Here is a 25,971-nt window from a genome sequence, read left to right as displayed (position 1 = left end):
GCCCATACCAAGCTCCGGGTCTCCCATCGAAACTTGTCCCTCGGTACGAGGGGCCTTACTCCGTTTTGGAGAAAAACTCTCCGGTTAATTAATTAATTGAGCCAGCTACCCGATCGGATGACATGCGCCGGCGTGCACGTGACATCGTCCATGTTTCCCGCCTGAAACCGTATCATGAGCCTCTACCTGAAACTTCTTAGGTCGCCAGGATGGCTCCTTCTTTAGTGGGGGCGATTGTGAAGAAGATGTGCCTGCAGCGATCATCATCGCCAACGCCCGGCTCTCTCAGCTCGTGCTTCGGTTCGTTGCTGTGCCGATCTCTGGACGGTTCTTCACACTGTCTCGCCGCTCTCTTTAATGACTAATAAACCTCCTCACAATTGTAAGATGCTCGAGCATATAATATTTACAAACATAGTCAATTTTTTAGAATCAAATTTATTTTTCACGTCAGCACAACATGGCTTCCGTAAAACATATTCATGTGAAGCACAGCTAATATCATTCACTCAACACTTACATCAGATCCTTGATAAATCATCCCATGCTGACTGTATTTTTCTAGATTTTTCAAAAGCTTTTGACAAGGTTTGTCATAGACTGCTACTTTACAAACTAAGACAACTACATGTAGATCTTGACAGTAACCTAGTAATGTGGATTGAATGCTTTCTCACTAACAAATCACAATTCGTTACTACAAAAGGTCATAATTCTTCTTTTCGCTAAGTTCATTCTGCCGTTCAGCAAAGCTCCGTCTTATGCCCCCTGTCGTTCCTCATTTATATTAATGACGTATCATCAGTTGTATCATCTAACATTCATGTATTTGCTGACGACTGTTATTTTTCGAGAAATTACTAGCGGTAATGACATTAATATATTGCAGTCTAACCTTAACGCTATATCTAACTGGTGTGAAAAATGGCTAATGGACCTAAACATTAAAAAGTGTAAAATCATGCGTGTATCAAGAACTTGCACAACTTCACCGGTTTACTATCTTAATAACATTCTTTTGGATTTTTTCAAAGAATCCAAAAGAATGTTGTTCTTATAGATACTTATAAGATACTTATAACAGTTAGTAACTGTTATAAGTATCTTGGAGTTAACACAGCAACTAACCTCAACTGGTCACCTCATATTGAATACATTATTAACAATGCTAACTGCATACTTGGCTATTTACGACGTAACTTTTCAACGTCCCACATAGTTTAAAACTGCAGCTTTATAAAACACTAATACGCTCTAAATTAGAATATGCTACCACCGTGTGGGACCCCGGCTATAATAATCTGGTAACTTCCCTTGAGCTTGTTCACAATAACTCCGTTCGTTTTATATTGTCCAATTATAACAGAACCGCGAGCATTTCAACCATTAAAACTTATCTTGCACTCCCTTTCTTAGCATCTCGTAGAAAAGTCGCCCATTTAACTCTATTTCACAAGATATACAATCATCCCATCTTGCATGACCAACTACTACTTCACCCATGGCACATATCCCGCCGCATTGACCACCATCACAGAGTAGGCATCCCTTCATGTAACACAAAAACTTTCTTCATTTTTGCCTTGCACATCAAAGGAGTGGAACAGACTTCCCGGTGACATTGTTGCTGTTAGTGATAACAACTTGTTCCGTGTTTCATTAGCTAACATTGTGTAATAAGTTCTTTTTGTTGCAATAGCTAAGATTGTATAATAAAGTTCGGTGTTGTATTACCCGACATGTATTATTATATAGTATATTAGCAGACATTGTACTTTTAAGAGATTTATTTGTACGATATAACCGTATTCACTGCTTTTTGTTCATTTAAATATTTTATTGTAATTAACCCACCCCCTCTGTAATGCCATTTGGCCCTGAGGGTAAAATAAATAAATAAATAAATAAATAAATTGTAGTGCGGAATTCGCAGGGCAACGACCAGTGGAACCATCTCTGAGTGCGAAGTGCGAGCGTGTGCACGAGCTGTAGACGCTGGACTGCTCGAGTATTTGTGTCCGTACCGGCTGTCTGCCTACTACCTGGCGTTGCCATTAAACTCCCTTGCAAAATAAATAAACACAATGTGATCTCGCACACTATATCACGATCCTGACAGCATAACATTACAGAAACAGCATCCATGGCACAACTACAGGGCATATGCTGAAGATATAAATTAAATTGCTCACAGACTTTGCAGCAGATCAATACATCAGCTAACGGAAGTGCTGGACAAGAGGGACCGACAGTATTGACTAAATAAAAATTTTTGCATATCACTGCAACCTGAAACATTCCGATTATTGAGAGCTGTTGCCGCGCAACTATGCAGTGCTGGCAGAGAACCTTCACAACACTGTACATAATAAATAAAAATACTAGGTTTAAGCGGAGTTATTGAATTGTCGCTGTGTTTTGCCATCGAAACCTCTCGTATTGCCCAGATAGCTGCAAAGCCAATGCTCAACAACTTCTGATTAATGTGCAATATTGAAAGCGATCACACCCATCAAAAACAATGGAGCAGTGATCAATAATCTCGTGAAAGTAGTAACCACAACTCCTCCATTTATGGTGGCCTCGTATGGGCATTGTGTGCCCAATTGAAACAGATTTACCTATTTGTTTCTCGAAATTCTAAGCCGCCTTTTATAGCAAAGCATCGATCCATATTTATAGAGCTGGTAGCGGTGCAGCCAGTAACTGGGCAGGTCAAGCAGGTGATAGATGTTCTTCGGGGCCAATCACTACTGTTTTCAAGGAAAATTGGAGCTTTTACGTTACTGTTACCACATCTACAGCTGCCCATATGACACGCGCGGCAAAGTACCGAAAACTGTGCCACCTTGCACAAAGATTCACACATGCTGCGCATTGACCGCGTGATCTGTGCTACCCCTGTGAAGGCAAAAGATACGGGTTGAAAGCAAAGCCAACAAGCAGCCTTTTCCGCAGCCTCAAAGCCATCCAGAAAAACCGTGCAGGCCTGCAGGCTTCAGCGATGTAACCATTGGTTCAATCAAAAGTTTATTTTTTTGCCAGGTTTTCATGTGGTGGCAGTGACATCTCTTTGACACATGGTGTTATATGAACATTAGGTTAGGAAAACAAATACTTCTTTATATCGAGAATTTTGCTTATACCGAGGCGTAAATCTAACCGCACGTTCTGGTGCGATTAGATTCTGGTGTAAAATGAAAAGACCGTTAGTTGTAGTGACATACTCGGGCATTCTTTTTGCGATCTGAGTAGGAGTATATTTTTAAGTTGCATTTAAGTGTCGAAGGGAAAAAAAAAAGGCTACTAAGGTGCCCTATTAATACTGCCCCCAGTAAGATGGCGGAGGCTTCTTCACTTTCGGAATTGCTTTCACTTCAGCAATTAGGTTTTAGTACTCGCGCACTATCTACTAAAAGTAGTGTAACACATTCTTCATGCTTCACTTTTTAAATTCGGCAGCACGACGTTTATTTCAAAGTTCGAGTTGTCATTAATGTGAGAGCAGCGATAGCAGCGCTACGATGATGTGTCGCGCTGCTGGCGACAGAGGTCGCCATTGCTTTTCGCGGCCGCTGGGCTATTTCGTTTTGCGGTCGGCGATGGATGATAGTTTGGTTATTAAATTATTTGGTGCTGTGCAACCCATATTGGACGCCGTATACACATAGTTCTACACAAGCCGTCCGGCACAAGATAACAGCAACTACGGCGCACCAATTTCCGCGGTCTTCATCGCGGCACATATTTCAGTCTCCAGCCCGGTTTGACCAGAGTTTGACGGGTGAGTAGGCCTAGCACAAAACATTGTACTTGGTTTCTCACTCGGTGTTAGTGATCCGTGAGTGCCGCCGGTGTTTCTCTTCTGAAGACTGTGTGCTTGTGGATACAACTGCTGTCTTGCCGCGCTGACGCGCGTGCCGCTACTTGTGACCGGCAGTCGGCGCACCTCTGACCGGATGCAGACTGGCGCGTGCTTTGCAGATGCATCAATATCGTCTGATTGTTGTTGGCCTAGATGGCCTGTGCAACTCTTACGCGACCTTGTTACCGTCGGTCTTCAATGTCCCGCTCGTTTAGTGTTTGGCCCGCACCTCTCTCTTGACATTGCTAAGAGGTGATCATCTGGCTCACACGGATCATTAATACAACCTTGTTTTGATGCGCATGATTTGCGCACAACTTACCGAGATTTGCATGTTCTTTCTGTAATCTTTTGACAAATCTTCTCAGCACCCTTTCGCTTGCTTGCAGAAGGCACTGAAGGAGTATTCATGACGAAAAATGAGTTTTAGCAGCGATGAAGTCAATTTTCTTGTCTACCGGTATCTGCAAGAATCGGGTAAGTGCGACGTCATCGTCGGTGGTGGGTTCAGGTGCGAAGTAGGCGTTCCCCTGTGCAGGTTTCGTTCACTCCGCCTACACCTTCGGCATCGAAAGCCACATCAGTCAGTCCAATATCAATGGGGCTCTGGTTCCTCCTGCTGCATTGCTGTCCATTATTCAGAAGGGTCTTCAGTATACAGAGGCTGAAATCAGCATTGGAGAGGTAGGTCACTTCTTTTATTGTATTTCCTACATCTGGATGCGTGAAGTGAAACGAAACTGTTTGCCACATGTGGAACATGAATGCGGTGTACCGTTAAAGATGGTGACTTGAAAAGCATGCAATTGTCATTGAAGGCTCCTGCACGTAGCACTCGCCTTTGTCTGCACTGCAAAGATTGCCGGCGCAATCGGCAGTCTATGAGCATTAATGTATTGTGCCAGTCTAAACTCACTGGCCAGAAAGATCATGGAAGTTAGACAGGGGAAACTCAACCACTTAGAATAGTGTTCCCTCTGTAACGTTGACAGATAAGGAAGCAACTAGTAATCAATTTGGATAAGTAGCCTTCTTGTTGACTCGTCTTTCCTGTGATAAGGCGGTTGCACATGTGTGCTGTTTCCCTTGCTCCTCTCTTGTGGGTACGCATTTTGGAATAATGGCAATTATACTGCTTTTTCTTGATGTAGTTTTGTTTTGGAAAAGATGTGACACAATAAGGTATTATAAAAAGTTGGTATTTGGCACTTCTCCATCTATTCTTGGGCCTTTATTCACCTTTCAAGCATTGTGTGGAACCTATGTTTAGCGAACATATGCACCAACTTTTCCAGGAGCAAGTTCTTCTAGAAAAATAAATGTCTTTATGTAGCGATATGGGCACTTGCACCAAAAGAAAGGCACGCATCATTGTTCACTCTGAAAGCTGCTTTGGCAGATGCAATATTGCAGTTCAGTGTGGTAAGTGAAAAGGTTGCAGCTATGTGTGCAGTTGTATGCTGAAAATTGTAAAAAGCACTCCTTATGCTTCTAAAGATGCAAAATGATTTTGGTTTTTAAGTATGAAATGTTGAAAACAATTCTGAAACGACGTTAGGTGCACTCCACAACTGCCACTGCAAGGTAAATTCAGTTACGCCTCTTCAAGAGGTGTGTGTGGCGATTCGAACTGGTCTTTAACATCAGTGCGAATGTGAAATGCGGAAGGGAACGTTTTTTCTCATCATCTGCTGGGGTTTTGAAGTTTGAAGACGAACAACTTCCGTTACCCTGCACCAATATTGATAATCCTTGTTGTGTTCATCTCAGTATTCAGCCCTATCCACATTCCAGCTCTGCAGAATGCTGATAAAAAAAGCGCCGCGGGGCTGCTTTAATGATGATGATCACCTCATGATGGAGGGACAGACTGTCATGTTGAGTTCTTACACTGAACTTGAGCCATATACAGCTTTGCTGCTAGAAAAAAAAAATAGGCACCCTTGCCCGTTTACAATATCTATGTTGCGATCTCCACCATGAGTTATCTTTCATCCTCTTTTTCGTTCCCAGGATGGCTCAGAGCGAATGATTGAGTCCCTCTCTCTGATCGATGCCGTCATGCCTGATGTGGTGGCATCACGGCAGCAGCAGGCCCATAACAACAAGAATGCAGTAGTTAAGGCAGAGCCAAGCAACACCAATGGCGAGGATACTACCCACAACTTTGGCGGTGAGTGTCGTGTTGTGACTGATTCAGAAGCAGCGAGAAGTGCTGCTGAAAGTTGATCACATGCCTATACTTCACCAAAGACTCGGAGGGCTCTGTTGTTTCATTGGGGAGCTTAATGTAATGAGCTAAAGAGCCAATTGCAGACACAATCAAGTTTGTGTGAACTGCAAGAGTTACGATGTGCAAAAATTTTTGTAGAGGCTCAAGGGCACCAGGTAGGCCCTATACCTACCATGCATTTTCGATTATGATGAGGTACCCCTTTCTCGGGAACTACATGTGGTATTTGCATAATGCATATATCGTTTCTTTTTCTAAATTTTGTGCTTTTTTAGGTTAAGGAGAATCATTAAGCTCTCAGTAATGTTACTGTTCTTGCGTAATATTTTTTCACTAGTGTCTGAATTTTGACTTAATTTGTGCATTTCTAAACTTGATTGGTTCATGAGGTTTAACGTCCCAAAACCACCATATGATTGAGAGACGTCGTAGTGGAGGGCTCCGGAAATTTCGACCATCTGGGGCTCTTTAACATGCACCCAAATCTGAGCACACGGGTCTACAACATTTCCGCCTCCATCGGAAATGCAGCCGCCGCAGCTGGGATTCGATCCCGCAACCTGCGGGTCAGCAGCCGAGTACCTTAGCCACTAGACCACCGCGGCGGGGCGCACCAAGCAGGTTCGAACCGACATTCTGAAAGAGTGGTGAAATCGCCAGGCACATCATATTGGAAATTTCGTATATAAATGATGTTAGTGCATAAGAAGCGCGCAGCATTTATCGAATATCCAGTCGACTCCGACGATTGCTTCGATGAAGGTCTCACGGGTCATTCATATAGGCGCCACAACCGCGCAACTGCGGCCCTTCAATGAGTGTAGCAGTATATGACATTCAAACGAACAAACGCGGCTACTATACCGTTTTGCTCTGCATAACATGTGCCACGTTGTGCATATAATTTCGGCCGAGGAAATACTCCCGAGCCACGTTAGATCGTCAGCGTATACGGAGGTCCAGCCCAGCGGCGAAAAGGAAATCTAATTAACGAGCGTGTTCCGCATATCTCGCCGGCACGCAGATGGCGAAAGGGAAGCTGCAAAGTGTATACGAAGCAGCCAACCTGGCGTCACTGCAGGCTTTCCACTTCCTTCGGCCGTGCACGCATGTACATCAGTGGCCGAATAAAGAAAGCACGGTGATCGGCGTTGTCCGTTTCGAGGCCGTTCGGGCCCACGCTTCGGGCGATGTCAGGATGTTGCGATGAAGACAGCGGGGATTTCGAAGGGCACGGGAAGGTTGCCCCAGCAACGGGACCCTTTATGGCTGCGGACCCTCGCAGCGCAGCGCGGCACAGCCCTGCGCGTCCATGCCGAGACACCGTGCCGAGGCGTGCATTTCTAAACTTTTAACACAAACTCTTTGGTGTAAAGCTTTAATTTTACGTCGATAGTTGTGTCCTTTCCTTAGAATACATTGAAAGTAATTGCACCTAGGTTAGAAAAAAATATGGTTTTTAAGACAATTGAGTTTAAAAGAGAAAAAAACAAACATTAAACGTAAACAATTTTTAACACAGGCACTGTTCATGTAATTTATTTTGTAGCCATCAGACCAACAATCATCGTCAAAGTCGTTTTTATCGCTTTTCAACATGTCGTTTTGCTTGTCTTGCCTCTTTCGTGAGCGGTCGTGCAGCTTTGTCTGCAAAGCATTGCCAATTGTGATCAACCTCTTCGATAATCTGACTGTGTTGTGCCTAGGCTTTAAGCCCTAAAGATTTTCAAACGTAGACACGTGCCGTAGTGCCATCATTGTATGAAAAAGCAGCATCCAATGTTGCGATCCTAAGACTGCGAAGCCCAACAAATACATTTTTCAGGCCTCGTTCTGGGACAGTGTGATTGAATGATTCATTTGCATTTTGGTTTCGTCTATGAAAGCGCTTCTCCAGCAGCTCAGGCTGAGGTGGCTGCCTGTGTACACGCTTAAATGCCTCTAAAACTGGTGCAGGTAAAGAAGTGGCCATGCACACCTCAAAGGAGGTTGAATAGCTTGCTGGTGCAGTGTTTGGTGGCTCAGTATGTCGCTAGTATTCACTCGCGTTTGTGAGATACCTTTGTTTGTTGCCACAAGACTTGTGCTTCCTAAAGGCCTTCTTTTCCCTTGGCGTAACAACACATATGGAATACACGAGGCGTAATGTAGCTAGTAGTGTTGAAAAAAAAAATGTGTGCTGCGACCTCAAATTGCCAAGGCTAGAAAAACAGCGTTAAAATAGTGACAAGACCATTTCTTATTTATTACTGATTACAGAGAGGCAAACGTTTTTATTCTTGTTACATAGTTTTTTTCTTTAATGAAGAAAAAAAGTCAAGTTTGGAGAGCACAGAGCGCTCGAGGTGTGTGTTCACTCACAACTTACTGACTGAAAAAAAGCTTTTCAGCCAAAAATAGGAGTGTTTAGAGAGAGGGGGGGGGGGTGAAGGTGAGAAATCTGTCGAAAGAGTTACACTTCCGAAATTGAAAGGATCTTTTTTAACCTTGTGTCCTTGCTATCTTTAGAAGTGTCTGTTAAAAGATCCCTCATTGACCATTGCCAGTAGGGTTTCCAGGTTTGTCTGCTGTTTCGGGCTGATGACAGGATAAAATTTCATTTGGTTGGTTTACTTGGTTTTTACTTATTTTTGGTGCAGGTTGGCTATTTTCAAGATTGATAGAAGTGAGAGCAGCTCATATTACGTAATAACCCTAGCAAATATGTAAGCTACTGGGCCGTTCGATCACGGCACTTGAAATATTTTTAATCTTGTCCAACCTCTATCAATCTAACAGAGGTGCTTTCATTTCATCCAAGGGATCCAAAAGTTTGCATTTTTGCAGCTTCAGTGGTAACAGGAGTAACAGGACCTACAGGTGGAATCCGTAAATATGGGAAACCAGTCATCAATATTACAACAAAGGTCAATCAGTCCAGCAAGAACACTATGGTGCATCTTGCAGAGAGAGCAATGGAACTGCTTGGCCTGCTTATGTAAAATAAAACTCAGAGGCCTAGTGAATTTTTTTATTTACAACCTTTGTAGACATCAAAAGCTATAGTGAAGTTTTCAAAGGAGTTAGAGTTGTACTGAACACTTCATTTATTTATGCTTATTTGTGTCGTTCTAACACTGACTATCTTAAATGTACTGTACGCTTCATCACAGTTGTTTTTTTTTTTACACCTTTAGCTCTTGCTTCGTCTTCTAATAGGGAGTGCAGCTGCAGTTGGTGAAGTAAATTGTGTCACCTTTCAGGAACAAATCATAACGAAGCGATGGAAGTCGAGGCCAGTGTGGAAATTCCGAGCAGCCGGGCAACGATACTCAAAGGTCACGAGTCGGAAGTGTTCATCTGTGCGTGGAATCCGACGTCTGATCTCTTGGCATCTGGGTATGTGCCATAATTCGCTGCACGCTTCTTGGCTAGAGCATGTATTTGGCACACTTCGTGGAACTTGCAGTAATCGCTAAAAGCTTCATATCCTGCTCATAATTGTGTCGTGCTAGGCCTGCGTTGTATTACATGTTGCAGGTCCGGGGACTCGACAGCCCGCATCTGGAATATGAATGACAACAGTCCCAGCCCTAACCAACTAGTGCTGAGGCACTGCATACAGAAAGGAGGCACTGAGGTGCCCAGCAACAAGGATGTCACCTCGCTTGACTGGAATGTAGGTGTCCCTTCATTTCTCTCGTGTGTCATAAAACGAGACTTCATTGACACAATGTGCATACTTAACCATAATTTGCCAAAAAAGTAGCCGTACATTTTGTTATGGTAAAAGTTTATAAAGTGTAAAGTTTTATTGTAGGTTGCAGCATGCCCCAGTATGTTGTTTCTTTGGATGATCATTTCTGTCCGGAATAGTCTCGCGGCAGGTGCATCTTGCATGCTTGTGCATTGTGTAGGAAATATTTTGACTTCCCTTTTATAATAGGCACTATCATGTCCAAGGGTCAACGCTGATGCGCTTTAAAAAATTCTAGGGTGTAAATCTTTCATAACAGTAATACTGTTGTTTCGTTGTGTCAGCATAGCAATGGCTATGCATTTAAAATGTGCATTTCTTCTGTCTGGCTTGCATTATCTTTTACTTCTAATAAAAAAAATCTCATTTGGCCTCTGTGTTGCTTGCAGTCTGATGGCACCCTGCTGGCCACGGGATCATACGATGGGTTCGCTCGAATATGGACGACAGATGGTGAGAACACTGGTCCTGTTATCTAGTGTGGCGTCACATTTATTCTACAAAAATATTATTTTGCACCTAATTATTCAAGTGGTAATGAATCTCTACCCAAAATCAAGTCATATTTTGAAATAATGATTATTTGATCTGTTTTTAGTGAAAACTTGATAAGCAGGTAGTCCCAGCTAGCAAGCACCATTATTTTAAAAAAAGGGAAGGTGTTACTCCAGTACAGTGAAGTAGTTATTAATGAAGTATTGCTAATGTTTAATTAATTAATTATGCAGTCAGTCTCATTTTTCGTATTTCCAGGGAATCTTGAAATCATCTGAAAAATTGGCAAGTTCCGCAGACTAATTCATACTTTTTACTACTCCCAAGCGATCTAATGCACAGCACTGTGCCATACATGTTTCAGGCTATATTGGTGCTCACAAAGGCTCTTGGAAATTTGGGACAAAGCTGAGTTAAAGAATCTCACCTGACAGTATGTAAAGTTACAAGGTGCAGTAGTTTATAATTTTTAATTTAAATGAAGTGCAAAGAAAAGCAGTATGTTAAGGTCGCAACCTCCGGAAGTCTACTTCAGCTTGATCAGCTTTTTAATGTGACTGCGGGACACGTATTGTGTAAGGCAAAAATTATTCCAGGAATATTGTGAAGGGGCAACAATATGATGAAATGGGACATACTATTTCATATGCTGGATTGCAAACTACTTTTCATGAGTAGTGTCCTAGATAATTTTAGTTTTCTTGAAATGGCTGCACTTTTACGAAATAGATTTGTAAACAATTTACACTTGTCACAAATCGTGTGTTCATTCCATTTTGTGCGGTTCATTTTGTACTGGAACGTTAAAGCAGGCCAAATCCATGCAAAATATTTTTGACATTTCATCCAAGTTGGTGTCGCCATGTCAAGCTAAGAGCATTTTATTCCGATGCCGTATGTGTTGCCTCACATCCATCAATGGTTATATAGACCTGTATACACTCAAACCTCATTATAACAGAGGTGCATCTTAGACGAAAATAAGTGTGTTATTGTATTTACTCGCGTAATCCTCGCACTTTCATAGTTCTCGCACCCCCCCCCCCCCCCCCGCATTGCCCAACAAAAATGCGATTTTTTTTCCGTGAGTAATTATCGATCCCCCAAAAATTGCTGAAGAAATGTCTTCTGCTACTTCAAAACACTGATGAGGATAGCGCACAAAATGCTGGCGCCATCTCTTAAGCATAATGCATACTATCGACGCATAAGCACGACCTTCGAGGTAACTGTGTGCGCCACCAATCTCGGAGGTCATAGCACGAGCTGCAGTGTAATCCAAGCCAAGCCAAAGTGGCAAGTGCGCGTGTTGCCGCTTGTTGTGTATGTTGCGTCTGTTCTGTGGTTACACTATGGGGCAACACGAAAGTTACACGGCTGCTTTCAAGTTGAAAGTGATTAATCATGCACTAAACAACGGCAGAAGGGCCGCCTGTAAGCACCTCATAGACCACGAGTTTTGTGTTCGCTACTGGTGACGGCAGCACGAGCCGCTGAAAGCCACAAAGACGTGTTGGGCCTTTCGCGTGACTAACACTGGGATGGATGGTAAAATGTTTCGTCACAGGGCAACTGCAAACGATTCCGCGTTAGATGGCCAACAGTCCAAGGTTGACGTTGCTCGCTAACGTTTAACGGTTGAGTGAAAAACGCTAAAGCTACGGCTGCAGTACCCGCAAGCTTTGTGTACGGTATTTCTTTACTATTTGCTTGCGGCTTTTGTGCCTGAAATATGTCTTGCCTTGTGTTAAACCTGTGGTGTTATTGTTAGGGTAAATCTTTAGTAGTACTTCTCGTAGCTCGTAGTTAGTCGCAGGTGTTAGAATCTCGATTGGCAACCACTTTGTTTACTTATTCACTCTGTACGTTTTCGCAGAAAATTTTCCCGGCATAATTCTTGCACCCCCAACTTTCCATCGGTTTTCCACGAAAGAAAGTCCGAGGATTGTACGTGTAAACACAGTTATATGCAAAAACTGTTATGAAAGTATATTCTCATTACTGTATCTATTGCAAGACCATTTTTCATTTAAACCAACATTTCATTATATCTACGTTCTTTATATCTAGGTTTGAGTGTAATTCATAGTTGCATCATAATTACAGGTCACCTGGCAAGCACTTTAGGGCAGCATAAAGGCCCCATATTTGCGCTCAAGTGGAACCGCAAGGGAAACTACATTCTCAGTGCCGGTGTTGACAAGGTTGGTGGCCCACAACTTGTATATTGACGTCGCCTAGGGATGAGCGTTGAGTTGCTACCGCGAAAAAAAAATTTGAAATTTGAAAGGCTGTTCCTCCGCATTATCAATAAAATCAGATAGCCGCGAGTGATGGATGATAAGAATGGCATAGAATAATGCAAAAATCGCCGCTCTACGGTACCCTGCCTCCATCTCGGTGTTGTCGGATACTTTTGACGACGGACAGCTGCTGGTGTTAACGTGTTAATGCAACTGTTTGGTTCGTTCACGAAAGCGGCTTTAGGCGTCGTTTCAGCATGCTTTTCACCATGGCCTCGCTATGCATGGGTGATAATCACATCGTGACGCTGCTGGGAAAGCATAGTAAGCAGCGGACATTTTTTGAATTTTGAGAATAAACGTTCCTTTGTTTTGCTAGCTCAGATCAGCTATATTTTTTTCGATTTCACTGCAACGAAATTTTCGCTTCAACGAAATTTTTTTGTGCCCCGTCAGTTCTGTTGTAGCGGGGTTCGACTGTAATGAATTTCAGAATACCAAATGTTTCAGAATAATTTATTAAGTTTTATGCCCCTTTTATTCCCGTACACTTCGAAATAACGAATAGCGATTTAAAAAAGTTATTCGAGGCTCTATAAATAATGCCCAGCTCCATAAGTGCCACTATTGTCATCATCAGAGCGCCCGCGTATTTCTCTAGCTGCCCGCCGTGTTCAAATGTGCGATAATCCTATTGCCATCACCATCACCTGGTACATGTTTTCCGCCCCAGGCTTTGCTCCGTTGCCTTCGTTTTCATCGGACAGCTTGACCTGCGCTGTTGTTCCACGGCTGTTTTCTGGCGTTTTCGTTGGTGGTTGAACGTTGAAGTTGAGTTCCAGAAGCAGCTCGAGAGGAATGCTACGGCAGTTAAAGATGTGGCATGAGTAACCTGTGGGATGGAGTCGCCGATGATAATGCATGCAACGCTCGAACACTACGCACAGTGCAACGACGAAGCATGCACGTTAGCTTAGCTGACAACCGATAAAATTCATACCATTATCATGATAGGGAAACTGCGACGAGAGCGAAGACGACGTTGAAACAGTGCGTGCGAACCAACGCGAAGAATCGGTATTTAACGCTTACGCTTCGCAGTGCGTAAAGAGGATGCACACGCTTAAGAGTTCGTTTTTCAGCAGTTCACCTTTTCTCAAATAAACGTGCACTTATTCCGTAATATTTCGTGTTTTTTTCACGCTCATTCGAGCATAACACTGTCACAAATGTATACACATTACAGGTAGGTGACTCACATGTTTGCATTTACGATTTTTGTGCAAATTTTCAATACTTTCACTACTACAAATTTTCAAGATGATGAATTATTTCTAGCAGTTCGTTGAGATTTATTGTACCGAGATTTCACTGTATTATTATTATTATTATTATTATTAATAATAATATTATTATTATTATGTGTGAACAGAGTGTACATATCAGGAAGCTAGCATAATCACTTCCCGCTCAAGCGTGATAGCGTGTATGGTTGCAGAAGTTTGGCTGAATTAAAGTAATGATTCTTGTGACCCTCCACCCCTCTTTTATTATCTTTTTTTTTCATCCAGTGCATGTGAAAAAAATATGTAAATTCACTTTTTCCTCTCTAAAAATTCATCTTGAGCAGTCTCAATGGCAGTCAACCCTGTTTGCTGCTTTACTTGATAGTTGGTGGTCAGTGGTTTGTTCATTAATTAAAGAACTATTGCATGGCTTACTGCTGCTTTTAGAAGGGAATGTATAGGCATCTATTGTCTTGTATGCAGACGACCATAATCTGGGATGCAAGCACAGGGCAGTGCACGCAGCAATTTGCATTCCACACAGCACCTGCTCTGGATGTGGATTGGCAGAGCAACACGAGCTTTGCCTCTTGTTCGACAGACCAGTGCATTCATGTGTGCAAGCTCGGTGCTGATAAGCCTGTCAAGACATTCACGGGCCACACCAATGAGGTGAACGCCATCAAATGGGATCCCCAGGGGGCACTGCTGGCCTCGTGCTCAGATGACATGACTCTCAAGATATGGAGCATGAAGCAGGACACTTGTGTGCACGACCTGCAGGCACACAGCAAAGAGATTTACACCATCAAGTGGAGCCCCACGGGGCCTGGGACAAACAACCCTAACATGAGTCTCATCCTTGCCAGGTATGCTATCCTCAACAAAATGCTTGTGGTGCTATCTCTTAATTTATTGGTCATGAATCCCGTAGACGCAATTTCGAAATGTCTCGATTGGAAGCATTGCAGTGATGTGCTCAAGGAATTGAATACGTTGGGTGGAACTCAATGATGCCTGAGGTGAGATCCAAAGAGAACTATTGGCATTTGTCACGTAAATAGATAAGCCCATGCCGCTTTTTTAAATGGCTCAGCCAGCCATCGCTCGCCTTGAAGTCCACGATCCCAATCAGTAAAGCGATCTCTTTGGCCTTCTCAAACAAAATGGGGCCGCTGTTCATGCACACTTGAACCAGTGAAAAAGCACATGTTACATTGTAGACCACTTATAATGTAACCGTTCATATTGCAGAATCTGTTACAATGCGGTTTTTTTTCGACTCCCGTTCACCCTCCCATAGAACTCCATGCATACGCATATCGTTTATTGTGAAGTCCCCCCAAGATGAGAGACCAGTTATAATGCAGTTGCCGGAAAGTCTTTGTGACAATCGCAGTAGCGAGTACGTGACTGAAAGGAGTGGGTGTTGGATGTGCCGATGGGGAGTAAGCGACGAGGTCGTTACGAAAGAGGAGGAGGGTATGCGAACGAACGAAAGACAGGGGGGGGAAAGATAAGGAAAAGAGGCTGCGGCACACTTGCCGGGCTAGCTGAAAACAGTTGCCTCGTCCGCGGATAAACCTTTGCACCGGCGCGCAGATCAGCGTCACTAGGGTGGCTCCACCCGCGCGCAGCCCAACCTGGCACGTGCGATCTCGTCCTTATAAACTGCGCTTAACAGTTTCCTGTCGATAAAAGCGTCATCGTTATCGTGCTTGCTACAGATCGTAAATTTAGAACTCGTCCGTAATTTAGAACTCGTCCGTAAATTTAGAACTTTTTACGGCTTCATGGCACGAGGTTTCACCTTTGCTGCCAGTGCATTGTTTTACATAAGCTTGGCAGGTTTTCGTTGTTGTGGATCTCCCTGCTATGAACGAACTTCGTATACTTGTCTTTGGTTCAGTGCTTGAGTGCCATCTTTTAGATGCCGGATCTTCATGTCTTGGACAAACTTCCCATGACAACATACCGAACGGCAGGCGAGGCCTAATCGGTCTTGTTTGCGTTCGCGTGCAATCTAAGTTGCAGTTTGGTACTGAATGAACAAAACTCTTTGCGGGGGCTGTACTTCACAGGAAGGAATACATATTGATAATGAAAATGAGGGTGGCACATGTAGGGCTCGAATGGTGGTTCATGATTCGATTGGCGTCTTTCACAGTTTGAAATGTTGGACGTGATTTGACATTCAGTGTAATACGCATAATTGAGGTGACCTGAGAAGCATTCGGTGAATTTCCGCGATGTTGCCTTCTCTTAGACCTCCCCCCCCCCCCTTTCTTGTTAGTTTCGTTGGCAATGCGCATCTTTTGGAAATTTATAAGGTCGTAAGCACCACGCATCGCATACTTCTATTTTCAGACATGCGAGGCTGCTTGCTCAACATGTTTTACGCAATTTGCACCTTTTGAAAAAGGTTGTTTTGTTATAGTGCTGCATCGCTTGAAGTGTGGATATTCGCGACTCCCGCGACTTGCATTATAAGCGGTCTATACTGTAATATGCCATCATTCTCACCTGTCTTTTCTCCGTGGCAAAGTTCCCATGCTTGACAGCTTTTTCAATCTTGCCTTTGTTCTTGAGTGTCCTTGACAGCATAGACTTATTAGGACTAACTTTCTAACAATTTTTATCTTCAATAGGTTGTTGCGGTTCTTGGATGATCCTTACTTTCGTTGTGAGCAAAAGTGCAGTGTGCTGCCCCTTTTCTTTCTTTTTTTTATTTCAAATTTACAAAAAATGTCGATTATTGCGAAGTGCACGGGAACACGTGCAATCACTGGGTTGACTTGGCCAGGATATACACTCATACCTGGATATAACGAAGTAAATGAATGTAGTCTTGCAATAAATATAGTGTTAGGAACAAACTTTTATGGTGAATTTTTGGATATAACGAACTTATTTGCGACGTTCATGGATTTCTTCCATTTGAGTTTCATTTAAAGGGCCCCTGACAGCGAAAGTTTTGTTTGTAACTTTTTTTTTTTTTTTGCTAAAAAGGATAATGCTACTAATGGATTTATATCTGCAAAATAAAAGTTTGTATGAGTGGAGGTATAAAAAAAGAGTGCGCATTTGATGTGCAGTGCATCATTTGACTCAACTGTGCGCCTCTGGGAAGTGGAGCGAGGGGTCTGCCTGTACACACTTACGAAGCACACAGAGCCAGTGTACAGTGTGGCCTTTAGCCCAGATGGCAAGTTCCTGGCCAGTGGGTCCTTTGACAAGTGCGTCCACATCTGGTCTACACAGGTCTGCACTCTTGTTCAAGCATGTTTAAACATATTGAACATACTTTATTCACTTGGAATCTAAAGTGCACCTTCTTTTTTTTTTTTTTTTCAATTGCCTGAAAAATTGCCTGCACGTTCGAACCGACGACAAAACCAAAACTATGTTTTTGGTGTTGGCAGCAGCCTCCCATCACAGGAGTCACATGCTATGTCATCAAAGTCATGAAGCACATCTTGACGCGAGTTCGCATAGATTTATTTCATGTGGAACTGTGAGCTGTGCATGTCATAGCTGCTCCCCATAAAGAGCAAATAGTCATACACCACTTTCATATCAAAAGCCTGCATTAAAGTAAAGTTATGAGCCCTTTAAATAAACCTGCGTTGCATTTTTATTTCGTGCCTAGGGCCTATGGCTGTGAGTTGTGCAAAGAAAGCGATGTTCAGCTGCTTGTTGAAAAGGAGGAGATTCTACTGGTCCCAAACGTTACAATATCTTAACTTCAAACATCAGTTTGCCGTTCTTCTAAAACAAATCAATGTGGATTAAGCTATTCAAGTTTATGGCCCTTATAATGTCATGCAATCAAAATGTATCCAGAAGTTTATTTTAAATCCAACAAAACTAAATAGGCAAAAAGAAAATGTCAGGAGAACAAATTTCACATTCTATAATGACACTTAGTGCTTGTTTCTCAGTTGCTGCTAATCGTCAGCAGAACATCATGTCGCAGTTTCTTTATACTCTGGTAACAGTTATGCATGTGTATCTTTATTTTGAACCTGCGAGAATTGGGTGCTTGTTACATTCAAGCAAATATGGTAATTTCACATAATGTGACTCGCTCATAGCTCATATTCGTATATTTTTATCATGAGTTTACAAGAGGTGGCGTGTTGTGTTGTAGATATTGTGTTGTAACATGCTGTGCACCAAGTTTATGCCATTGGCTGCTCAGCAGATGAAAACACTGGCCTCTTTCTCTCGTGCAGAGTGGCAACTTGATCCACAGCTATAAAGGCACAGGTGGCATCTTTGAGGTGTGCTGGAATCAGCGGGGAGACAAAGTTGGTGCCAGTGCATCTGATGGTTCGGTAAGCTGTGACTTCCCAGTTTAGTTTAAAGGTTTTTTTATTGGGATAGCAACTATATGAACATTTTCGGCTGGTTTTTGTCGCCGACGTCGACGTTTGTCGCTGCCGTCATTCACCGTACATATGTACGTAGCTATATACGGTAGACTCTCAGTAAACGGAAAACTGTTAAACGAGACTACTGCTTGAACAGAACTATTGCCTCTGCAATGCTTGGTTTCGGGCTTGTATTCTGCACCCATGTTCACCTCTCAGTAAATGGAACTCCTGTTAAATGGAACATATTTTCCCAGTCCCCTCAGGTTTCGTTTACTGAGAATCCACTGTATATAAAAATGCACGAAAAAAAAATATTCCAGAAAAAGACTTCGGCGCGTGGAATCTTACGTCGGACCTCTCGCTCCTGAGCGCGTGGCGTTAGCCACTAAGCCACGAAGGAACAACTCCTGCAACATTCAAACGGCAAGCTATTTATATTTACCATTTACCGCTAGCGGTGCCAATCTTAAATAACCAGCGAGATGGAGCAATGAGCGTGCTCGGCGCCCAGCTTATTGCGATGTGCCCTCTTCTCCCACGCGTACTGTACAGTAGAATCTGTGCTGCCTATAGGTCCTGATGTGCTCATGCGCAGTGCAGTTATCCACAAACAGCAGCACTTTTTGATGTTGCTGCACGAACCTTGCCGCTTTCGCACGTACACTTCGAATAGCTGCTGCGTCACCCATGCCTTCTTGTTGGCTTCGTAAAGAATAGGCAGACACTGCCTCCTTGAAACATCTTTGATGCTTCGACTTCCCTATCACAAGCAATGCAAGCTTCTGGCTATGCTTGCCACTGTGGTGGGGGTCACCAGCAAATGCAGGTGTTTTCTCTAGCAGCAGCTTGTAAAACAGTCCGGTTTCATCTCAGTTGAAAATATCGTCTGGTAAAAACTGCTGAAGCAAGGACTGCAGCCTTCCATTCCGATATTTGGCAACTACGAAATCGTCGACGGCGCCGCTTTTCCTGCACATCTTCTTGAATTTCAAGTCATTGCGAAGCCATCCATCACTGAACTTAAAATCCTTCACGTTCATCCGAAGCGCAAAAACATCCGCCTTCCGTTTCGGGATATCACCTGACAACTGACCTTGACATCCTTCATGTTGATCCGAAGCGCAAAAACCTCCGCCTTCTGCTTTAGGATGTCGCCTGACACTGGAATTTTCTTGGTGATCATGGCATTAAACCACACGAGGAGCGCTTCCTCGAGCTTTGGGTAAACACCCTGACTTGAATTCTTCTTTGCAGCTCCGGTTGATTTGGCAGCCATTTTCAAGATCTTCGCCTTGTTCTTCATGAAGTCCGAAACAGTGCTTATCAGTTTCAAACCCCCTTCCCATCTCTGCCTCTGCGACTGGCTGCTTTGGTTTTGTTTCAAGATGGTGGCTTGCTTTTTTATGGTAAGCCTACGGAGGGATTTGTGTGCTTCGATGAAGCAGACAAAAACGAAGGAGCAGTTGATGCCATGGCTGTTAACGGTGAATTCGCTTGATGAAAAGGCAGTGCCAAACAGCTAAAAGCTCGATGGATGTGGATGATCGTAAAACATGATCGCTGAAGATAACGCGTGTAGCACACAATCGACCGCAGAGCTGACAAAACATGTGAATAAATACAGTGCAGTTTGTGGTTTGAGTGGGCTATGGCTATCAATGGATCGGCATGCACTAGATTGGACTAATAACGGTTTCGAGAGTACGGCAGCCGCGGTGCGGTAGGCATGGTGCTGCTGGCCACACTGGGCCACACCTACAATGCCTAGTTGGGTTCGATACAAAAACAACCACAATGGAGGCGTTGGTGGCAACTTCGAGTTGAAGGGTAGCAGCAAAAAGTCCGGAAGATTGAATGGTGAAGGCTATAAGTGCCCGTAATTTCGGACTTCTTAATACATTGACTTTATGGGAAATCTGACTGTGCTGGGGATGAGTCCAGGAAATCAGGCATGTCCAGGATTTCGGACGTCTGAGAAATCGATGCACTACGCATTAAGAAAGCATCGACGTAGTGGCAGGCGCGACTAAATAAATTTTAAAAAATTGACGGACTTCATGTGAATCTTGTGGAATAGCGTGGCGGTGGAATTTTCGTTCCACTCCCAGTGAAGATTTCGAATTATCTAAAAAGTACTTCGAGGTACAAAGAAAAATATACAAGGGACGTATAGAAAATGTTCGGTGCCATGGAAAATGTTGACTTAGCCAATTTTTCTAGATATGAGAGTTCAAGTTAACGAGGTATTACTGTATAAAGCATGATTAAGTTCCCTCCCTCCCCATCTCCACCTCGTAATGAATTTCTAGCTTACACCCCTGGCTGCTATAGCTTTTCTTCATTCATAGTTTCAAATTATTGCATTAATTGCTTCTCCTTGTGGCAAGATGTGAGCTTTTTGTTTTTTCTAGCGTGCAACGTGCAGTTTTTCATGTTGAGCATCTGTCGGACTGAGTGGAAAGCGAATAGTTCAGCTGGGTAACATGACTATGCACTACTGTAGGCAATACTGAACATTTTGATAACAAGTAGCAGCAGCAAAATAGCTGCACTTGCGCAATGCATGAAACCCGCAGTTATTTCTTCCTAATGCGTGTCATATTGGTGAAGCTTCAAACTGGCCACACACAAGGCCACGACTTGTCCTTGTGTGTGAGCGCGATCACACTGAAAAAGTGGCATATTAGAAGCGGAAAAAAAAAAGACAAAGTGTTCAAGGTCTGGAGACGTGCGTGACGTATTATCTTAGCCCATGCCATCCCCCCTGCTTAGCTTCCAGCGCTAAGCAAAACAAGAGAGATTGCAGCGTGAGACAAATCTTGCTAACTCCGCTCATACTGGATGGAATTTAAAAATTTTTTCTGCGTTGAATTCGTGAGGTATTAAGCCCTTTAGTGATTGTATTCTATAGTTCTTTACTTGAAGAAGTGTTTTAGGGCCCCTTTAATAATAATCTTCTTCCAACATAAACAAGCAAGTGTTCGGAAGAACACGACCTTATTCATTAGAAACCTAATAATACATTGGATCAGCGAGCGTAAAGAAAGGAGCACTTCTATTACAGTAGAAACTACGATTTGCCTTATCTCAAGTTACGCTGGCCCAGGCATAGCTCCATTATGAAATCAAGTGAACGGCGTGGGATACATGCGATCGGCAGCACGGGTCGCAGCGTAGTTACCTTGCAAGCTGATAAGCCTTTGGCTGTAGCAGTGTAGCAATGCAATGCAAAACTCCTAGCACCTTTTGGAGAGACCCGTAAACATGAGTAGTTGCCATCTTCAACCTCAGGCTCGCTAGACAGGTTCAACCTGAAGTAAATATGACACTGTTCACAGAAGAGGCTCGATGTTTACACGCACAGCGCAACTATTTCCGCTGTTTTGCCAGTGAAATCATTTATGCTGATGAGGATGAGGTGTTCCGTCCCTTTCGCGTTCGACGAAGCGTTGCGATCCCACGTCACAATTAAGAGACTTTAGCCAAGCGAAACTATAGCGAATGTGCCGCGTTTATCTCGTTAGGTGCAGCCATCTTTGTTTTTCGACCAGTGTTGCCAGCACACTGAACATTCTGTTGAGTTGCAAATACTTCGCATGAAAAGAAGAATTTCAGTCAACAAAGCATTGATATCAGTGAACAAAGCATTCATATAATGCGGTAAATTGCCCATTTTAGGTCACAATGAAGTTTAACTGTACAGCCGTCAGCACATTTCACAGAAACACTTCGATGCATGGCCAGGGCTAGTTTGATTGATGCCAGCCTCAAAATGCTTGGCGCTTTTGCTGAGATACCTCGGTAGGCATGGATAGTATGTCGGCATGTATGGTTAGCATCTTGGCAACAAAACCCAAACGTACGTGGTGTCAGCGTCAATCAAACTGCCGCAAGACACGTGGTAGAGCGTTCGTGTTAAAGGTGCTGACGGCTGTACCTACTTGAAAGTGACAATACATCGTCTCAAGGCATGGTGTCAGCCGTCAAGTCGTGACAAAAAAAAATTATTTCTTTCTGGGAATTTTAGCAAAATAACTTAGGGAAAACCTGGAAAACTCAGTTTGGTAGACTCCCTGGTACTCCCTTTAACACGTTTGTCTGGTTGGGAGGACCACTGGTGGTTGACTTGTTTTGGTGGTAATAGTGGACGACATGGACAACTCTACAAATTGTACGGCATTGCATCTGCCACTCAATAGTGATTTTTCCAAGTCTGAAAGACGTTCCTGCCTGAATCATTCATTAGATAGTGACAGGGACACTGAAACTGCCATGTACAAGCAACAGGAATTTGACAAAATTTGACAGCAGAATGGAATAACTGCACGCAAGGCACTGAGGGCAACCTGTCACTTGAAAGATAGATATCTGGAAACATTGCTCTACACCAGAGTTGAGTGCTCGCTTGTGGAGCCTATCGGCTGCTCCGACTCTTTTATTGGAACTAAACATTAACCTAACCCCCCTTCGGGCACAATAAGTTTTTATAAATACAGTTAATCCTGGATAAAACGTAATTGAGAAGTTCCTGGAAATATTTTCGATAAACAGGATTTTGTTATATGAATATTTTGTATGAAAAATTCAAAAGATAAATGTACAAACCAAATTAAAGGGGAACTGGAGGCAGAGCTAACCCAAAACACTTTTTTGGCGGTAAAAAATGTGTTATTATTGCGATAGCAATTATATGGACGCTCTTGGCGGGTTTTTGTCATCGCCGCCATGTTCTGTAACAAGTTCAAATCTATAACATGCCCCCACGCATCGTAACTTTAAGAGCAGATAAAAGCATGCAAGAAGCGCTGTTGAAGCAAAAATCAAATGAGTCGGAACTTTTTTATCGCCTAGAGGGCGCATACGATAGCATCCCCCCCCCCCCTTGCGTGTTAAAACTGCCATTGAATGCTCAAACATAAAGGAAACCATCAAAGAGCAATAAATGAGAGAGTAAAAAAGCTGTCACTCTTTGGGAGTTTAGATAGCCATCAATTTTGTGGGTGCAAGAAGCAGGAATCATTTGAAGGACAAATCCAAAACTAGCCACTGCATACCTGTGCACGACCGGGTGCACAAGCGATAGCTGGCACACCACCATAGTAAAGCACTTAAAAAGATGCACTGAGACATCTGCACAAAAAGAAAAAAAAATTCCTATGTATTCCCACAGTATCGCACCGCATGCCAAGCCTGAAGAAGTGATCAAAGAAGACTCACTTTTTGAGCATACAATTGCTGATGTACAATCGTCAGCAGACTTAACCAGTCCAGGCAGCATGGCCTGGACTGGTCTGGCTGATGCAAGGCACTGGGTGCTGCTGTAGATGTGACACATTGCTATGTTTGGATAGTATGTCAGCATGCATTGCCAAATTATTGGTGACTGTGATGTGCATGTGCGCGTTTGAAAAGTGCACGACGCCATCAGCCTGAACCAAAGAGGACGACGAAGATGACGATCAGTTGCGGCACGTGTGGGTGTGAATATTTGAAGCCAATAAGGAGCTTCCACGGACATTTGGGAGAGCCACGGGAGAAGAACAGCGAAGCCAGGCAGAAGTGGCTGAGTAGGGACCAAGTGAAGAAGGTAGCCAGGGCGCGGGAATGGCAGCCAGCAGAGCTCCTGTATCAAGGTCGCAGCGGGCTCTCACCTGGACACAAAGCTTCTTCTCGTCGCTTGGCGTGGGCCAGGCTTGTTCTGGTTTCTGGTGTGTAAACTGATACATGTACAAGATACGTGTACAAGAAACGTCTCCGGCTTCGTGTGCGAGCTGTGGCTGCCGAACGCCGAAAGGTCTCTGACCTCAACTAGCCTGATGCTTCCTTCCCTGCGAGTCAACGATGTGAGCGTCTCAACCGCATCACCGCCGTCGCCGTTTGCATGAGTGCGTCCATACCTCGGTGGCAGAGCCTCCGCTGCAAGCACCGCATTCTGCTATGTGGGGATACGGGTTCTTTTCCTCTGAACATTTATTTCTACGCACTGTTCATGACTTTTAGCCATCTGTTAGTTCTGTTAACCGCTTTCTACTTTTCAATGCTCCGTTCTTTGTCTGTTATTTACTATCTTTTGGCAGTTTCGTAAATATATTGAGTGTTCAGGATTTGTTGGGAACAAATGGTCTCATCGGCTCATTTCTCGATGACGGTCATGTCATCTGTTTTTGTTTTACACAAACCTACACAAGAGCTTGTTCATTAAATAGCCTCGTGACAGCAACAGCACTCAACGCTATGCAACGCCGGCGTCGGTCGAACCATTTCAGGACATGCTGCAGAGCGTTAGACCCCCATTAATGCTTTGGTTATCAAACTTTCTAAATGGTACTTTGGTCTAGAACATGCGGGGGTATTAAAATGCTAGAGCAATTTTTTTTTTTTTTTTTTTTTTTTTTTTTTTTTTTTTTGTCAGCTAGCCATCTTTTTTAAGCAAAGTTTCTGAAACTCGCCCATCATCTCCTTGTGTGGGAACTTCCCTGTATATTTCATGAACAATGTCTCTACCTTATTCTAATTTGCAGGCAATATTTTTGCTCCATTTGAAGAAAGCTGCAAGTCAGAATTGAGTAAGTTAGGTAGAACCCATTAGTGTAAATGCACAGGTTGGACGTGGTCTTTTTAAGTCCATTAGTGTAGCTTTTTGCTAGCACAGAATTGGGAACATTCAAAAGGAAAGTACCTCATATGTTGTGTGTACTAATGATGTGTGTACTTTGCAAAGCCACGGGTCCCCAAACTTCATAACCAACTGTTTTGTCCAGCAGCAGCTTAGCAGAGCATGTGGGCATCTGGTAGTACCGTGAAGGTTCCAGAACTGTGCATGCATGATGGTTATGCTGCACTGCCTTGGAAAGTGTGCCGTTTACTTATTGGTCGCTCGCAGCTGTGAGAGGCACTGGTTCTGAATTTTCTGTGTCCAGGTCATCGGCAATGCAAATAGTGTCTTAAATTATTATGTGTCAGTACGCTTTGTTGCCTTGGAAGCTTCGTGTATCCTCACCTTGCATAAAATTTACGACCCTTTAGCTATGTAGAGTTCACTGGGACATGAAGTATGATCACCTTCACTTTTCTTGCAGGTGTTTGTTCTTGACTTGCGGAAGTTATAATGGAGCCCTGCTGCTGTGCCTTGCTGCTTTGGAGCAGAGGTGGTTGAACTGTGGAGACATCCCAGTGATCGCAGCCCCAGGGTTGGCCCCCATTTTTGTGCACCTTGGCGAGCGCACATGCGTGGCTGCATGGCAGCCTGCTGTTGAAACATGTTTGTCTGTGTGCCTTGGCTTTTTGACAAATGCAGCCAGAGCTGCAGGCACTAAGATTACCCATACAAATCTGTTGTTCATCATGTTAAGATGGGAACTGAAGGGGCCCGAGGTGGGTGTTGTTTCGCTTATTGTAAATAATGTTGACGTTTCTAATGGGAGGAGGGTTAATCAATGTATTCTTTTAACTTCATGTAGATACATTCATGTGTACATGATTCCTCCAAAACATTGTCGTTTAATTAAAAAAACGTCGGCCTGTACAGTCAACTGGTGCCGTCTCAAGGGTGCCCAACAGAATCAGTGTTGCAGGTGTGCAAGGCAGATAAGATTTATTGCAATTCATGCTGAGTGATAATTGGTATGCACAAAAAATAATGCACCTGCGACTCTTAGTGACCTAAGGCAAATAAATTACTTTACCTTGGTCTCTTGTGTTCTGACTGAAGACTTGCTTGCATATATCTGATTGACT

The 25,971-nt window shown here is 43.4% G+C and overlaps 1 protein-coding gene across 2 annotated transcripts; it reads left to right on the top strand.

Annotated features, from left to right (window-relative positions):
• Positions 1-3,600: 3,600 nt before the first annotated feature.
• Positions 3,601-25,925, top strand: ebi (transducin beta like ebi). 2 transcript variants are annotated; one of them, XM_037434882.2, is made up of 12 exons: positions 3,601-3,784; positions 4,255-4,342; positions 4,404-4,549; positions 5,879-6,038; positions 9,341-9,476; positions 9,618-9,756; positions 10,224-10,287; positions 12,436-12,533; positions 14,342-14,727; positions 16,954-17,119; positions 18,094-18,195; positions 25,314-25,925. In XM_037434882.2, exons 2-12 carry the CDS (start codon positions 4,285-4,287, stop codon positions 25,341-25,343), a joined length of 1,485 nt encoding a protein of 494 aa, XP_037290779.1. In that variant the 5' UTR covers positions 3,601-3,784; positions 4,255-4,284; the 3' UTR covers positions 25,344-25,925. The 2 variants fall into 2 exon arrangements, with proteins under 2 accessions (XP_037290779.1, XP_037290780.1); XM_037434883.2 differs by lacking the exon at positions 3,601-3,784 and adding an exon at positions 3,997-4,117.
• Positions 25,926-25,971: the final 46 nt, after the last annotated feature.

Source organism: Rhipicephalus microplus, chromosome 1 (genome assembly GCF_043290135.1).
Source record: "Rhipicephalus microplus isolate Deutch F79 chromosome 1, USDA_Rmic, whole genome shotgun sequence".
Classification (NCBI taxonomy): Eukaryota; Metazoa; Arthropoda; class Arachnida; order Ixodida; family Ixodidae; genus Rhipicephalus; species Rhipicephalus microplus.
This window is presented reverse-complemented; position numbering and strand designations above follow the sequence as displayed.